The sequence below is a fragment of the Typopeltis vanoorti genome, chromosome 12 (genome assembly GCF_054136105.1).
Source record: "Typopeltis vanoorti isolate ZY-2024b chromosome 12, IOZ_Tvanoo_1.0, whole genome shotgun sequence".
NCBI lineage: Eukaryota > Metazoa > Arthropoda > Arachnida > Uropygi > Thelyphonidae > Typopeltis > Typopeltis vanoorti.
In genome coordinates, this window is record NC_143560.1 from 80,273,673 (window position 1) to 80,291,741 (window position 18,069).

General features: G+C 34.7%; 1 protein-coding gene across 1 annotated transcript in view; it reads right to left on the reverse strand.

Annotated features, from left to right (window-relative positions):
- Positions 1-18,069, reverse strand: part of LOC150100923 (pseudouridylate synthase RPUSD2-like) — a 189,896-nt gene that overhangs the window by 157,412 nt on the left and 14,415 nt on the right. Inside the window, exon 3 of the mRNA XM_090401804.1 lies at positions 3,355-3,476. Within this exon, the coding sequence (XP_090257930.1) occupies positions 3,355-3,476 (122 nt within the window). The remainder of the gene's footprint in view (positions 1-3,354; positions 3,477-18,069) is intronic.

Below are 18,069 nucleotides of genomic sequence, written 5' to 3' on the forward strand. Positions count from 1 at the left end.
CCATGCATCACTTCCTGATATGTTGGTTAGCCACTCCCCAATCCATTCTCACATGTTTATAACCCATTTCTTTGAGCTTGCATAATAACTTTTAATGTGAAATCTGTCAAATGCCTTGGCAAAATCCAAAAGCATAGCAGTAGCCATTCCCTTGGTCCAATTCTGCTGTCACTATTACAGTACATAAGCAGACTGCTAAAGTAAGACTCACCTTTAACAAAACCATCCTGTCCTCTATAGAGGATCCTAATATGACTACCCTCCTTTGAATGGAATTCCTAATCAAGCTTATCGATTTCTTCATCACCAGACAAGAGATACTGTATAACACATTTCAGCATGTTGTACCAATATGTGCATGTGGTCTAAGTTCATACAGTATCTAGGTGATTCAGTATGTAGTCTAATTCACAAAGTTTTAATTTAACACATTATATTACTGCTGGTGAAACAAGAAAGGAATGGAAAATGGAACAGAATCAGAGAGGAAAGGAAAACAAACTAAAGAAGCAATGCTAGCATCAAGAACAATAATAGACTAAAGAAATGAAGTAAATAAAGCTACATACATTACTTTTCTTTAATTAACATGAAAAAAACACAAGGGATAAATAATACTATTTATTTAAGGCCTTATGTTTTATCAAAAAAGATAAAAAAAGAAAACAAAAGATAGATTTGAACAAGGCATTCAATAATGTACAGTGGAACAAGCTTTTTTAAATAATAAAGAAAATTGGAACAGAACTGGATAGATAGAAGACTAAGAAATTATTCTTGTCTTTATTTTCTGGCTGGTATAATTTCTTAGTCTTCAATCTATCCAGTTCTGTTCCAATTTTCTTTATTATTTAAAAAAGCTCATTCCACTGTACATTATTGAATGCCTTGTTCAAATCTATCTTTTGTTTTCTTTTTTATGAAAAAAGAAAAAGAAAAAAGAAAAATGAAGCAATGTAGAAGTAAAGAAAGGTGTAAGACAAGGTTGTGCACTGTCATCCTTACTTTTCAACCTGTACATAGAGAATGCAATGAAATCAATAAAAGAAGGAATTAATGGGGAACTATAATGGAGTGCAGATACATATGATATGCTTTGCTGATGATACAGCTGTATTAGCTCAGAACAAACAGAATTTAAAATGGATATTATATAGGATGAATGTGATGATTTATCTGATTATGGACTTAATATAGATGCTGCAAAAACTAAAATAATGGTGTCAAGTTCAGAGGAACAAAATAAGATGAATTATCAATATTCTACAGGTAAGAATATTGAACAAGTCAAATTGTGTCCATATCTTGGAGGAACTATTCAAGAAGATGCAAATTAGAAATATAAAGAATTGAAATGGCAAAAGAAGTATTAAAGAAAAAGAGATAATTTTTTACAAGTAAACTAAGTAAAGATGGAAAAGATTTATAAAAACATTTGTTTAGAGCATATTCTAAAATAGTTGTGAGACTTGGACTATAACAGCAGAAGACTGGAAAACAATTGAAGCCTTTGCAATGTACTGTTGGAGAGTACCACTAGGAATAAATTGTAGAGAAAGGGAAATCATTGAAGTAGTGCTGAATGAGATAAAAGAGAATTGAGTACTGAAGAAAACAATCAGAGAAAGAAAGATGAAATTCCTAGAACATATATGGAGAAATGATGAATGAATTATACATGTATTAGAAGGAAAGTTAAGGAAAAGAAGAAGAGGAAGTTAGAAATATACATTCTTATGGAGCTGTTTAGAATAACTGGAAGAGGTTATAAACTACTAAAGAAGAAAGCCAGGAAGAGGATGAACTGGAAGAGAGAACTCTCCTTTCTGACACAGACTGTCCTTTATCATATTTGCATACTGTACATAGAGAAAGTACACTTTTTCCTTTCAAGTACCATATTTCCTCAACCTGATATTTGACTTCATTTTGCAGATAGTATCAGTGCAATTTTGTGACAGAGAATGAATTAGTACAATTTTTAAATAATATAAACTCAATGTACATCTGTATCGAGTTTACCATTGAACGTGAATCACAATGGTGTACATTCAATGTACACCATTGTGATTCACGTCCTTTCTGATTCACATGCTGGTCCTTTCTGAATACTTATAGCCTTTCAGGTTACTAAACTTGAACCCGATAAGGCAACATTAATTTTCTGCTAATATAAATATGCTTTTACTAGCAAATATCTACATCTGTCCTCCCAACAGAATTATTGCAGAAAGATGACATTATCAAAACTCTTAATCATCGAGTTCACTCCATCTGCTGTAGTGAATCCCTACTACTAGCAGAGTCAAACAAAAGTTTGACACAAGTTTAATCTACGCACCATCTTCAAACCCAAACCATTCCACAAACTCTTCTTTTCTATCATCTATTAAGGATAAATTACCTCCCCTATCCTTTCTCCTTTGCATCAAGTGCCTTGTCAGAGAGCTGATTTACTGAGATAAAAACTGAAGAACAAGATTACGTCAAATACTTCGAATCTAGCCTCACTTTCCATACCAATGATATTAGTCACAGAGCTTGCTAAAATTAAATTCAGTTACACCACTAGAGCAGATTTAATTTTGACTGTCTCTGCCTGGAAACCGAGACTATCCAAATCTCAAATCACTGTATGTCTATGTTTGGGAAGTAATTAGAAACAATTGCCCATTTTTCTTTTTAATTATACATAACATAAATTTTCATTGTTTCCTTTGAATCCTAAATTTGTGCAGTGTTATTTTGTTCCCAATAGGTGTGACTGAGACTTAAGTAGCATACTCACACAACATAATATTCATTAGGCTGCAATTTTCTCATGGTTTTTTCACAGATACTTCAAATGCAGCCACATACAGTCAACTCTCACTATAGCATACTCATAGCTACCGCAGAAATAGTTTGTTATAGTGGAATTGCTAAAGAGAATCTTTACGCACATCACTGTATCTGTATGTATCACTATGAATGGGACTTTTAAGTAGTTATAGTGAGCAAATTTATTATAGTAGTTTTTGTTATGTTCAGAGTCAACTGTCTATACAAAAAGGTCAAAAAAAGAAAACGATGCCTTTATAATGAAAATGAGCTACGAAAGCGATTAATACACAACATATACAAATTTGCTCCCTGTAACTACTGACTTTTGTGAGCAAATTATTTTTATGCTATATATAAAAAAGTTATTAGGTTCAATGACTATTACATTTCCCCAATGCACAATTCATTAACTGAATACAATGGCAGATTAACAAGTGTCTGTTTAATTTATAAAACTGCATTTTGTCAGGCTACTTAGTTATTTCTTCATGGAAATAATTTAAACCTTGTTTTTTTTTATATATTACTCACATATTCTTCTTTTGGATGAGCACGAAATTCCTGGCTAAACACTTCTAGAAGTGGCTTGCCAATCCACCTTCCCTTACAGAATGTAGAATAGACATAATAATATGGATACACTTTACGCAAACCTAAAGAAATGATTATTTACATCAACTGGCTTGATTACTAATAATCGTAATTATAATACTTAGTCAAAACTTCAAATACAGCCGAGATTTTTTTTTTTATAAACAATTAGTATACAATTCTATAAATCAGTTATCAATTTTAAAAAAAGGTTCAAATTATTTTAAAAGCTCATTGCCTGATATGCATTTCTAGAAGGACATAAAAGATATTATGGCAGTACTATATAATTGGTTTAGATTATATAGGTAGCTTCCCACCAACATATTCTTCCAAATTCATCTCTTATTTGGTCTCAAATACTGTCAGATCTTATGTTTTGATCTTCCAAGCAATTCTAAGTGCTCAATTCACTTAAATCTTGTTTCTATCTCTGGTTCTATTTCTTGCCATCACATATCTAATTTGCTAAACTTTCTTCTCTCATTCTGTTTAACTGATCAGAGCACCTTAGATTAGCTCTACTTATGAAATTCTTGAATGCTAATTTTCTCACTGGTTCAGGACACAAGAGAACAGAGGATTTGAAATAGGAAGTGATCACTATTTAACTTTCAGCAGGACAAAATTGAATTTCATATTGAAAAGAAGTGTGTGTGAAAAAGTTTTAAAACGAATCAAGGTTAAGCAGATTTCAGAAGTGAACTGCAGACTCAAATATACAAACATTGTTGAAGAGAAAATGAAAGAATTTGAAAACAAGAACCAAACCATGGAGATTCAATGGCAAATCCTGAAGAAAACATTGATTAATTCAGCCAGAGAGGCATATGTTGAGGTTGTAAGGATATAAAAAAATAAAAAAATCAGAACTCCATGGCAGACTCAGAAAGTTAAAGAGGCAGTGAAGGAAAAGAAGAAAGCATATCAAAAGTTCCTGGCAAGTAAGTCATCTTGTGCTCTTAGAGAATACAAAGAAAAATGTAAGAAAGCAAAGCACTGTGTAAAACTAGGAAAAAAAGTCACAGGAAGACTTTGGTAAGAACATAGAAAACAAATATCAGGAAAGGCAGGAAAATATTCCGGAGACTATTGAAAAAGCTCAGAAATGGAAGAAAAAGTACTATGAAAGGAATCAGAGATGATTATGGAGGTATAAAAGTTTTACAGTGGCTGCATTACAAAATTCAAGGAAGTGTGATCAGAGGGTAGAATTCCAGAGGATTGAGCAGAGCTCTCATAGTACCATCTTTAAAAAGGGAAATAAAACTGAATGTGAGAATTACAGAGGATTTCCTTACTGAGTGTTCCTGCTAAGATTGATGCACGTGTACTTGAAAAACAGCTAAGAAAAACTGTGGAAGGGAAGCTTAGTGAAGAACAAAATAGAGGTTGTAAGGATCTGATTTTCACTTTAAGACAAATAGTTGAGAAATCTTGGGAATATAATAAGGAGTTGTATTTAAGTTTTGTTGATTTGGAAAAGGCATATGACAGGTGCCAAGAGGAAAGCTCTTGAAAATGCTATGTTATATGGTGTAAATGGGAGATTATATCAAGCAATACATAGTCTCTAAGCTGTAAGTCAGCAATTAGAAGTAAAGGAGGTACAGGAAGATAAAGATGGTTATGAAGTAAAATCAGGTTTGCAACAAGGGTGCACATTATCTCCACTATTATTCATTATCTATATATCAAATTATGAAGGAAAGTGATATTAAATCTGATATCAAAATCTGTGATCTTAATCTTAGCTCTTAACTTTATGCAGATGATGTTATACTTCTGAATAAATCCAGTACAAGTCTGCAAGATTTCTTAACTAAATAATTGAATAACTGTTGTAATAGGTTTGGTATGAAAATCAATAATAAAAAGAATAAAACAACAAAAATAGGCAGAAACACCGAAAACATCAACTGTATCCTGAATGATGAACCTATAGAACAAGTAAAACATTTCAGCTATTTTAGGCACAATTTTTAATGAGAATGGTAAATTAAGAATGGAAACAGACAACAAAATTAGTAAAGCTGATATGGTAGGAAATCAGCTGAATAAATTTATATGGAATAAGAAAAAAATTAGTCAAACAGTTTTAACTTATGGATCCAAGAGCTGGGTTAGAAATAAAACACTTGATCAAAGACTTGAGACCTCTGATATGAGAGTTCTAAGAAAGATTAGTAGAGTGGACAGATGGCATCAATGGCAGTATCACATGAAAAATGAGGATATTGGGAACTTCCCATCGTTAGCATTCAGGAATATGTTAGTAGAGTTAATCTCAGGTAGTATGGTCACTTAAATAGAATGGGACAGGAAAGATTAGTAAAACAACAAATAAGTAAAAACAGCAGGAAAAACACCAAGCTAAAATAGCTTGGTGTTTTTCCTGCCAACCTTTTTATTTAGTTTAGTATCCAAGAGGAGATGGATACTAAAAAATAAAAAGAGCCTTAAAAGGCAGAAATAGAAGATCTGATAATATTGGAGTCTTGATAGATAACAGATTAATTTGGAGGAAAATTATTGATCAGAAGTTAGTAATGGTGTAACTTTTTCATGTAGTACTATTCATAATTATTCTGTACATCTGCTGAGGATACAAATTAGGAATTGGATGATGATGATAACATACCTGATTTGCTAATCTTTCTTCTCTCATCTTGTTTAAATTACCATACTACATTAGATTAGCTCTGCTAAGCAGAGCTAATCTAAGCAGAGCCTTTAGCTCTGCTTATGAAATTCTTGAATGTTAATTTTCCTTAGAACTCTCATGTGAACTCTCTAGCTCAATTAAGCATTTTATTTCCAAATGATCCATCTACTTTCAGATCCATAAGATACAGTCTGATGGCTGGTCTCGTAAACTGCTAGTTTGATGTTTTGGCTAAGTTTTTTCTTATTTCAAATAAATTGTTTTCAACTAACTTTCCACCATAACAATTTTGCTTATGATGTACCTTATCACTAAAATTATACCTAAATAGTTGAAATGTCATACTTTTTTTATTTAATGAGAATGCCATTGATGTTTTCCATGTTTTTTTGTTTTTGCTAATTTTCATACCAAATTAGTTTGGTATAAAAACAAATTCTATTTAGTTAAACAGTCTGAAGACTTGTATCTGATTTATTTCAGAACATCATCCACATTAAGAAGTGAGTTTAACATCTCTCATTTTGATATCAGGTTTAATGCTCTCTTCGTAATGTGACCAATATAGATTAATAGCATAGAATAGCATGCATCCTGTTTTACAACTGACTTGAGAGGTGTAACCCTGTCTTACACCTAATGTGAACTCATTTTCCTAACTATTTTTCAATTCTAACTGCTAATTTACAATGTAAGTATGCTATATACTCAGCATAATGTTTCATTTACAACAACATATAACTACAGAAAGTGTATGAAAGGATACTAAAAATTAGAAATGTGCAGAAGCAGGATTGGGCTGAAGCATACTCCATGAAATTTTACAAAGAAATGTTTAAAAAAAAAAAGGGGGGGGGGGATAAATAATAAATATGCACTCAAAAATCAATAAAAATGTTTAATGAGTGTATTTTCAGCATTTGAGTTGTTGCCTTAGCTTCCACTAATTAAAAGACAAGCACATTGCCAAGGCATCTGTACATTCGCCTTTTATTAGTTCTTTTGCTGACAGCTATTTCAAATTGCTGGTTCTCACCAACGATTAGGCAGAAACTTTAAAATGACAATCTACATTCAATACGAAAGCAATTTTGTTTGAAAGAATTTTATTTTTTATAAGTGAACAGCATCAGTGATTAAGAGTAATTATCAAAGAAGAGCCTAAATATGTTCATTTTGGTGTTGTAATATATTATTATTGTCCTGACCTCCATGGAGTCACAAGACTCATTGTGGGAGGTCAACACTAGTCAACAAAAAGTCTATAACACCACTCCTTAAACTCATCCACAGTCTGCATGTTCACCACCCTCTCAGACAATGCATTCCATGTTCCTACCACTCTCCATGCAAAAAACTTACTTCTTGACCTTTTACTTGCCACCTTCTTTTGCAACCTCCAGGAATGGCCCCTTGTCCTGGCAAATTTCTCTCTTTCTACAATATGAAAAATCTCTTCAGTGTTAATATGATAATAACCCTTCAACAGTCCTGCTTAAATGTCTCAATCATAACCCCATTTGCCTTCTATCCACCAAACTCTGCAGTCTGCATGCCCTAAGTCTATCCTCACAATCAATGCTATACAGTCCTGATATTGTTTTTATTATCCATCTCTGCACCCTCTTCAAGGTTACTTCATCCCCTTCAAATCGCAATGACAAGATCTGAGCACAGAAATCCAGATGTGGTTTGATTAAAGCTTTATACAATGGGATTAGAACACATTTCTCTCTTATGGTCAATGTTCTCCTCAACATTGCTACAATTCTCTGAGATGTCTTCATAGCCTTTGCAATATGTCCACAGAACTTCAAATCTCTAACTACAATCACCCCAAGATCACTTGTTTCTGCTACTTCTTCCAGTGTAACTCCACCAAGTGAGTATGAAACATCCTATTTGTGGATTCCAAATTTTAAACACATTTAGTTGCACTAAAGTGACATCCACATTCATTTGCCCATCTTTTCAGCTTATTCAAATCCTCTCCAAAACATCAGTACTATTACTAATAACCCTCCCAAGCTTCACATCTGCAAACAACTAAACATCTCCTTGTAGTCCTGGACAATATAATTGATATTACTGTTCAAAATTGAACAGTAATGGTCCCAGGACCAAACCCTGTGAAACTACACTTGTTACCTTCTACTCTCTGATACTGTTCCTATAGCAGACAGAATCCCCAATCCAATCCACTAACCTGATATCCAAACCCATATGATGCAATTTAGAAATCAACTTGTCATGTGGCACCCTGTTCTGTCAAATGCCTTGGGGGGGGGGGGGGGATTAGTATGCCTTACCCTCATCCACTGCTCTTGTTACTCTATTATAAAAGGTAACCAGATTACTAATGCAAGAATGCCCTTTAACGAATCCATGCTTGCCTGCATAAATAATATTAACCTCATCTGCCCAATTCTGTATACACATTCTTACCAATTTCTCCTCCAAAATCTTAATAACTATGGAAGAAATACAAACAAGCTTATAGTTTGATATCTCCATTCTACCACCACCTTTATGCAATGGCATTATCGTACCTTCTTTCCACTCCCCAGAACCTGCCCCATCACGACTTTCATTAAATAGTTAAACTATGTCATCTGCTTTGGTCACCCAATTCCCATCTCCACCCAGCAAGGTAATTCCATCCATCATCATTTTTCCTCCTACTCATCACATAACAAAAAAACTCTGGGGTTCTCCTTGGATTGCAGTGCTAGTCTCCTCTCATATTCTAATTTTTCTCTCCTTACAATACTAGTCACTTTCTAAGCCTGAGCCTTATATTCATCATGCAACTCCTCTCAACCTCTATATGCCTTCCATAATCTCTTTTTCTTCTGCAATTCCCCTTTTATTCCTTTTGTCATCTATTTGACTCTCCAAACTGCTTTATCTTCTTCATTCAGGGTATACAATGTCATTGATGTGAATTTTTTTCTCAAGTATCTCCCTTGCACTAATAACCCTCTTTTCCTTCAAATTCCTTCATCCATTGTACTGCTGCAAGCTAGTTCCTAAGTCTATGATAGTCGCCTTCCTTATAATTCTACATAAATCTTTCTGTTTTGATATCTCCACATGGACTACATTGTCACTCTCACCAACAGGGACAAGTATGTCATCTCAGTCACAATCAGATCCTCTGATGCTATGACCAAATCCAAAACCCTTGATCCTCATGTTCCCAAGACAGTTGTCCCTCAAGAAATCAAAAAATTCATTTCCTTTATTACTGTATCTGTCTCCTCTGCTCAATTTATATCGCTATAGTAATGATCACTCACTTTGCATTTGCCAAACTAATTTGATTAAACATTTCCTGCTCATCACCATCTATATTCCCTGGTCTGTAGCAACATCCACTAAATATCTTGTCTTATAAACATCTATCTCACACCATATACTCTCAAAGCCATTGGTGCTATTTCCACTGAGCTGCTTCTCCGTCCTGAGAGTTCAAATTCATCTCTTACCATGAGAAACACTCCACTACCATGTTTACTTTCCATATCCTGTCAAAATATGCCATACCCTTTGATTTCTATCTCTGTTAGAACATCCTCCTCAGTTAACCAAGTTTCACTGATGACAACCTTTGGAGAGACTGAGTCAATCAATGCCACAAACTCATTTGCTTTATTCCTAAATACTTCCAGCATTTGTATACAGAAAAACCAATGTATGGCCAGTCTTCTTATAGCCATTATTACTCTACTCATACTCCACCTGGCTCTGTAATATAGTGTATACCCTTTAATTTCTTAAGTCTCAAGCCACTATCCCCCACGAGGCCATCCCTGCAGCATTCCACATGTGCAGTTCTAGTTTCCCTGTCCAAACACACTCATTTGTCCAAAAAACAACGTCTCCCAATACCTGTGTCCTTCTGCATTCAAATGTAATCCATCACTTGCATATGCTCTATTCTATACTCAAACATGCTCCATGCATCCAAATATTCCAGACCTCTTTTCATGCACAGTCCTGCTATCATCTCATTCGTCATTACTGCTTTTCTCCTCCACTCTGCATTATCATACAGGAGCAACATGCTCACTATCTTTCCTCAGAAACATTTCTGCTGCACTATTTCTAACATAAACCTCAAATCTCACATTACATGATTCACACTACCTCTCAGGTCATTCATCTCAACCATTACTATCATCTCCTCTACACTTTCACCTGTCTTCACTGCCATTGCCACACTATCATTCCACAATTGAATCTTCATATATGATACCCTGAACAGATTCAGTTATCTGCTCACCGGCATCCCTGACCCTTATGGCTTACCATATCTCTCTCATTTTGCTTCCATTTTCCCTTCTCCCCTCTCATCTCTCTATCCTTTCCTCCTAAAAGCTCTTAGCTTTTTTTGCAATTTCCCTTCTCTCTCTCTCTCTCTCTTGCTTTCTTCTTTCCCTTGTCTTACACCTCTCATTCCTCTCACACTAGCCAACCTCTCTATCCTCCCAAGATCTTTTGTCACCCTTCTCAATTCAGTCTTCATTCCTTCCATCTCTTTCCTCAGCAGTTCTATCGCTCTCTCCACACATTCTGCTTTCAATTTACATTTGCACACACAATCATGGCCATCAGACATGTCCATTAAACTGCCCAACAGTAAATCCTTATATACTTTAACATTCTCTCCACTCTCTAACACAATGCTGGCATCCACAACTGAAAATCACCTGTTTCCAAAGCACTATCTCTGCTGCTGCTAAATCCTGAGATCAAGACACTTATGTCTCCCAGCACGTCCCACTGCCTACATTTCATGCATACACATTCCTGTTTCGCACTTCCCACATTTTTAAACAACGAGATGCATACATACCGCATGCAATAGCAAGCTACATCATCATCAACTATGATATGAATAACAATCTTTAAATGTTGGGGGTAGATGTAGTGCTAAAACTGGCAGCCGCCACGTATACAATCAATACATGTGGAGACAACAATACTGAGATAGTAAAATCCTCACAAAATACCACATAATCATACAAAAAAAATTATCAATTTGAATAGTGCAAACTGAAAAACCAGTACTGTCATGAAATAAACACAATATCTTTCCTTACTACTAATATTTACTTTTTTTGAACAAGTCACATCACATATTGCATCTGTCTTTGCACACTAGCAGTGCTACTGCATATACAGTGATGCTACTAAACAGATCGATTCACATTTCATGTGCTATTGAAGAAACTTTGATATTGTTATATCCTGAAAAGAAAACAATTCATTCAGGATTTAACAAGTCAGAAACATCAGCTGAGAGAAAAAAACTTGTACTCGAGCAGAAGAGATAAAGTACTAACTGTAAATAGAAAGAGAATTACCTCCTTTTAGTAGAATTGTAATGCCATGTAAAGAACTTTGAGAATAAATTAGTATTATATGAATGCATCATGTATACAATGAATGGGTAAATTAGATGTAAACAATAGTCCAAAGGTCATGGGTGGGCCTGAGGCATTGGCAATCTTGGAAAGCGATGCACATTCGTTTCCCAGAAGATGCTACTCAAGATCATGCGATGTACCGAAATTCCCGCGGATGAAAGTATAGCAGGCGGGAAAAAATCGGAAAAAAAAAAGTAAGAGGGCACTATCGCAGCTAGTAACAGGGCGTTAAAAAGGGGAGGAAGTGAAGGGAGAATAAAAAGGGTTTGCATCCCTTTCTCGAGGCCTTTTTTTCCCTACTGGATGATGATTCGACTTCTCCTATGGACCAGTAGTTCCTGATGGTGTTTCTTGGTAATTGTAGGATATCGGACGATGCACCTTTCCCTTTGATTTCTGAATTTCTGCTGGTACTAAAGCGTGAGATGTCGGCATATGCTGTCTTCGCTGAAAGTTCCGATGGAATAATATCGTGGGTGTGTCCTATGAAACTGGCAGTAGATACGACGATGGCCTGAAACAGATTGAGAATAGATGAGGAAAAATGCCAGGTGCAGAGCATAGCTTAATCTGTTGACCACAGTGATCTACCAAGTGGATGCAGGCTTATGGAAGTATCGAGAGGTAATTCAAACAAAGAAGGACAGTTCAGACGGACCTGGAGATCCTGCCCCAAGAAATGGTAAATTACAGATTTACCATTTTTTGGGGCAGGTTATAATTACCCAGTCAGTAAAAGGGAAAGATCATTGTAGTGTAATAATCGAGTATGGAAAGTATTTAAGAACTTTAAGTGATTATTTAGCAGTGGCTAACGTCCATAAGACAAATTGTTTGGAATGATTACAGATGATTGTGACTAGTTTAATGTGCAAGACTAACATAGTAGGTAGAATACTGATTAGAAGTGTATAATGTGTATATTATGTGCGCTTAATTTCTAACTTAAAGGAAGGATTTATTGCTCATGCATTAGAGTATTAATCGGTTTGATACAGTTTGATTTAACATGTCGTTGAGCTAATTGAAAGTGAGATTGGTCTAAGTGTATATTATGTCTTTTGATTCCAATAAATATGTTTTTTCTTCTATACCTGAGTTTTGCCTGTGATATGAACCAAAACTACCACTCATTAATCTGAACCATGGTGGGGGGGATTGAAAGAAAGGTATAACATGTTGTTATAGAGGTTGCGACTGCAAACAAGAATTTACTTAGCCACAGTAAAGCGTTTAATTTATGAGTTTAAGTACCAAATTTATTCACCTATGTGCACCAAAAAAAGTCTGGAAAAGTCTCCCTGAATAAGAGTCCCCTCTATTCTAAAATATCTGCTGGTGCAGTTTTAAAAAATAAATTTGTTGATATCTGAAGAGACAGCCCCAGAAAGAAATTAGAGGATTCATTTCTTTTAACAAGGAATAACCTTTAACAGTCAGGATAAGCACGTGAGTAAAATTAGGAATCGGCTAGAGATATAGAATTTGGTTTCCTTATAGAATGAGCATGTAAGAAGTGATACAGAAATTAGAGTCAGAGAAATTTTGTAAGCCTTGTAGTTATTATAGAGAGGAAAATTCATAAAGGAAGTAAATTATTTTAGGAAGAGCAAAGACTTAACAATGGCACAGAGAAAATATTTAACAATGTTTCTTAACTGTTTCTAAATAACTGTCAAATATCAAAGTACACAGTTTGAAATAAGTGAGATAATGAAATGGAGGATATTATAAATCCATCCATATTTTATAGCCAAATGAAGAAAACAAAATGTAGTTTAAAAACTGACCATAGTGTTTGTAAGAACATAACGTTCTCATAAGCTTTGTAGTAAATTTTTGAAGAATAAGAAATTTTTTTTACATTTCTTACTTTCATTTTTTTTCACACATTTTGGTATAAAATATAGATATAGCTATAATATTCATCATCATCAAATTTCTGACATGCACCCTAAAGGGGTGTAGAGGATATGATAGTATTACATGAAAAATTTACGTCATTACTAACTTCCTATCTACAATTTTCCTCCAAATCAGTCTGTTACTTGTCAAGACTCCAACCTTAACAGATCTTATATTTATATCGTCTAAAGCACTTTGTACCATACAAATCCATCTATATCTTGATCTTTCTCTGGGTCGTTTTCCTGCCAACCTGGCAGAGAACACTTGTTTTGATAATCTTTCCTTGCCCATTCTGTTTAAGTGACCATACTACCTGAGATTAGCTCTGTTAACGCATTCCTGGATGCTGACAATGTCAAGTTCTTTCCTAATATCCTCGTTTTTAATATGATATTGCCATCGATGCCATTTGTTCACGCCTATAATCTTTCTCAGGACTCTCATATCTGCAGTCTCTAGTCTTTGGTCAAGTGTTTTACTTCTGACCCAGCTCTCATATCCATAAGTTAAAACTGGTTTGAGCACTATCTTGTATACAGCTAATTCAGTGTTCCAACTAATTTCTCTCTTATTTCATGTGAATTTATTCAATTGACTGCCTACCATACCAGCTTTGTTGATTCTGCTGTCTATTTCCATATTTAATTTACCATCTTCACTAAAAATCGTGCCTAAGTAGCTGAAATGTTTTACTTGTTCCACAGGTTCCCCGTTCACAACGCAGTTGACATTTTCAACAATTCTACCTATTTTCATTGTCTTTTTCTTTTTAATGCTCACCTTCATACCATATCTATTACAACAGTTATTCAATTTAGTCAGGGAATCTGGCAAACTTGTAGTGGATTTATTTAGAAGTATAACATTGTCCACATAAAGCAAAGAGCTGACATTAACATCTGCAATTCTGATATCATGTTTAATACCATTTTCCTTCATAATGTGATCCATATAGATAATGAATAACAGAGGGGATAATGTACATCCTTGTCTCACACCAGATTAACATTAAACCATCTTCCTGTACTTCCTTCAATTCTAACTGCTGACTTAAAATTCAAATACAGACTAAGTATTGCTTGATATAATGCCCCATTGACACCATATAACTGTAGCATATTGAATAGCTTCTCTCTTGGCACCTTGTCATATGCCTTTTCCAGATCGACAAAACTTAAATACAGATCTTTGTTATATTCCCATGATTTCTCCACTATTTGTCGTAAAGTGAAGATCTGATCCTGACAACCTCTATTTGACCTGAATCCAGCTTGTTCTTCACCAAGCTTTTCTTCTCCAATTCGTCTCAACCGTTTCTCAAGTATACTTGCATAGATCTTACCAGGATCTTAGTATAGATCTTACTCAGTAGGGAAATACCTCTGTAAATTTCACATTCAGTTTTATTTCCCTTTTTATATATGGGTACTATTAGGGCTCTACTGTAATCATCGGGAATTCGTTCCTCTGTCCAGGCTTTCTGAACTATGCAGTGCAGCCACTGTAAGACTTTTATACCACCATATTTCAGCATTTCAGGTCAAATATCATCTACTCCTGCTGCCTTTCCACATTTCAAGCCTTTGATGGCTTTTTCTACTTCAAGTATGAATATGTATTTCTGACTGTATGCCTGTTGAGTGTTTTTTATCACTGTGCTATCACTGCTGGTTTCATTTTGCAATTTTTCGAAGTATTCAAAGATATCTTTTTCTCTTGTTTTCATGTCACTTTTATCATCTCTAACTCCTTTTATAGCATTCATTCCTCCATTTCTTAGCTTCTTCAACAGCCACCAGAATATCTTACCATCTTCTTGATATTTATTTTCTATGTTCTTGCCAAAGTCCTGCCATGACTTTTGTTTAGCTAGTTTTACACAGTGTTTTGCTTTCTTACATTTGTCTCTGTATTCTCTAAGAGAAAAAGCTGACTTATTTGCCAGGAAAGTTTGATATGCTTTCTTCTTTTCCTTCACTGCCTCTTTAACTTCCTGTGTCCACCATGGAGTTCTGATTTTTCTATCCTTGCAGACAACCTCACCAGATGCCTCTCCGACTGAATCAATCAGGGTTTTCTTCAAGGCTTGCGACTGAATCTCCAACATTTGGTTCCTGTTCTCAAACTCTTTCATTTTTCCTTCAATAATCTTTGTGTATTTTAGTCTACAGTTCACATCTGAGAGCTGCTCAACTTTTATTCGCTTTAAAACATTCTTACAGGTTATTCTTTTCGATATGAAATTCAATTTTATCCTGCTCAAGACTAAATAGTGATCGCTTTCAATTTCAAATCCTCTGTACAGTCTGGTATCCTGCACCAGGGAGAAAACATCACTATCAACAATATCATAGTCAATGAGACTTTTCTTATTCCTTGCCTCTTCTCTCCATGTGAATGTTTGCACATTTTTATGTTGGAACATAGTGTTAGTAATAACCAGTCCATGTCCTGAGCAGAAATCCAACAGGTATTTGCCATTATTATTAGCTTTGCTCTTTTCTCCAAATTTTCCCAAAATATTTTTGTATGTCTCACAATCATTTCCTACTCTGCTATTTAGATCCCCAACAAGGACCAACTTTTCCTTTTTCATTGTGTCAGATGCTTTTTCTAAAGCATAAAAAAATTCCTCCACTTCTACCTTGGTAGAACCTTCTGTGGGATCATAGGCACAAATAAGTTTCATTGTCCAATTCCCTATTCTGATATTTGTCCACATCAGTCTACTTGAGACTGCCTGCCATTCAAGAAGATTAGCCTCGTATTTTGTGTTGAATACTTTGGCGACTCCTTCTTTTCCTTGATTGTCATTTCCTGAGTATAACATTTTGTATTTATTTTGTATTTATTGCTCAGAAAGATCTCATTAGTTTTTGTCTTTTTTGTTTCAGTCATCCCTATTATGTCGATCTGGTGCTTATCTAATTCTTCAGCTAGTTCCATTTCTTTGCCATTCAAAAGTCAGCTACTTTGCCAGTAGCTGACTTTTCGCTGTTCGCCCTGGTTCCCTGGCGAAAACAATGAGGGCCTTGTTTAACCGGGCAACGCCCTAGTCGGCATGAAATTTTTGACATAGTTTCTGACATAGACATCAATAAATGAATTTTTGTCTCCATTTCCACTTATAAGTTGTTATAACTTGGTCAAAACTTAATCAACGGACTAATAAAAGGCAAATGTATAGGTTGCTGTACAGAGTTTAAGCCAAGGCAACAACTCTGATTCCAGTCTTGTCCCCATAAATTCGCAAGTAAATTTCCAAAACTTCATTCATTCTATACTTAGCTATTAAATATAGATAAAGCTATAATATCTTCCGTTTCGATATAATAAGATGGTCATTTAATTTTATAGAAAACATTATATTTAAAAAAACAATACAGCATAAAATTCCAAAAATATTAGCAAAACTTATTTTAAACTGTGAAATATAGAAAATAATTATGGATTTAATAATCAAAATGAATTTGCAATAAATTATGATTATGAAAATGAATTTTTTAGCTTTTTTTTTTTAACAGCATATGTCTGGTTTCTTCATATTGTAATAGATTTAACGGTATTGATATGAACACAGATGGATAAGAAAATAACTATTTATTAACTTAAAAGCTAATATTTTGCTGGTATTATATCCAGCATCTTCAGAGCACACAACACAAAGTTTGTTACAAATGCAAAACAACCACAATCTGGTGTAACAGTGGAGCTAGTATAAGTAATTGCAGAGTGCAGCACAAGACTAAAGTCCTAACAGGGTGCCATCTAGCTTAAAAAAAAAAAGAAAAAAAGTAGTTCAAAGTTTTGAAAAAAGTCCAAATAATAGTCTTAGAGAGTTTGAAAAAATAAAAGTAATAAATATTAATTTGGTCTTAGGATGACTGTCTCCCAAATCTTTGGTAGATTTATACAGCCATACTTGTTAAGGTTTGGAGTATGTTTTAAGGCTTCTGTTGATTCCAGGAACAACCTCTCTGACTTGTAGAAGCTTCTGTGCATTACTTTTGTTTTTTTCCAATTGATCCTATGTGCTGGGGTATCTAAAGCATGGTCTGCCAAACCAACTTGCCATAGTGAAAGTGTCGGATATATTTTTTGTGTTCACTGAGGTGGATGTCCACAGTTCTTCCTGTCTGTCCGTTGATGGCAAGAACAGGGCACTTCATAGACTCGATGTGATAAAGGAGTGCATTTGTCCTTAGGTGAAAGGATGAGAGTTGCTAATTTCACATAAGGTTTAAATACAGTGCATAGTTGTTGTTTGTTAAGCATCCTAGATATCTTTTCAAATGTGCCTTTAATGTATGGAATGGTGATAGTTTTGTTGTAGTCTTCTGGAAGATAGAGGGGATTTCTGGGTAGTATTTAGTATGTTATCTATCTTATGGGATTATAACCATTAGTTAAGAAGGTGTGACGTAGGTGAGAAAGTTCAGCAGTGAGAGCAATGTCAATGAACAGATTACTCTAGCTCTATGGGTTAGTGTTTTTAAGATACCATATTGTTGAGAAGGGTGATGGTGTGATTGTTTGTGTATCTCCCTGTATGCATGGATTTTCTATAAACCGAAAATGATAAGGAACCTTCTGGAAGCCGTGTGATCAGTGTGTCCAGGAAAGGCAGGCAATCATTGGCTTCTAGTTCCT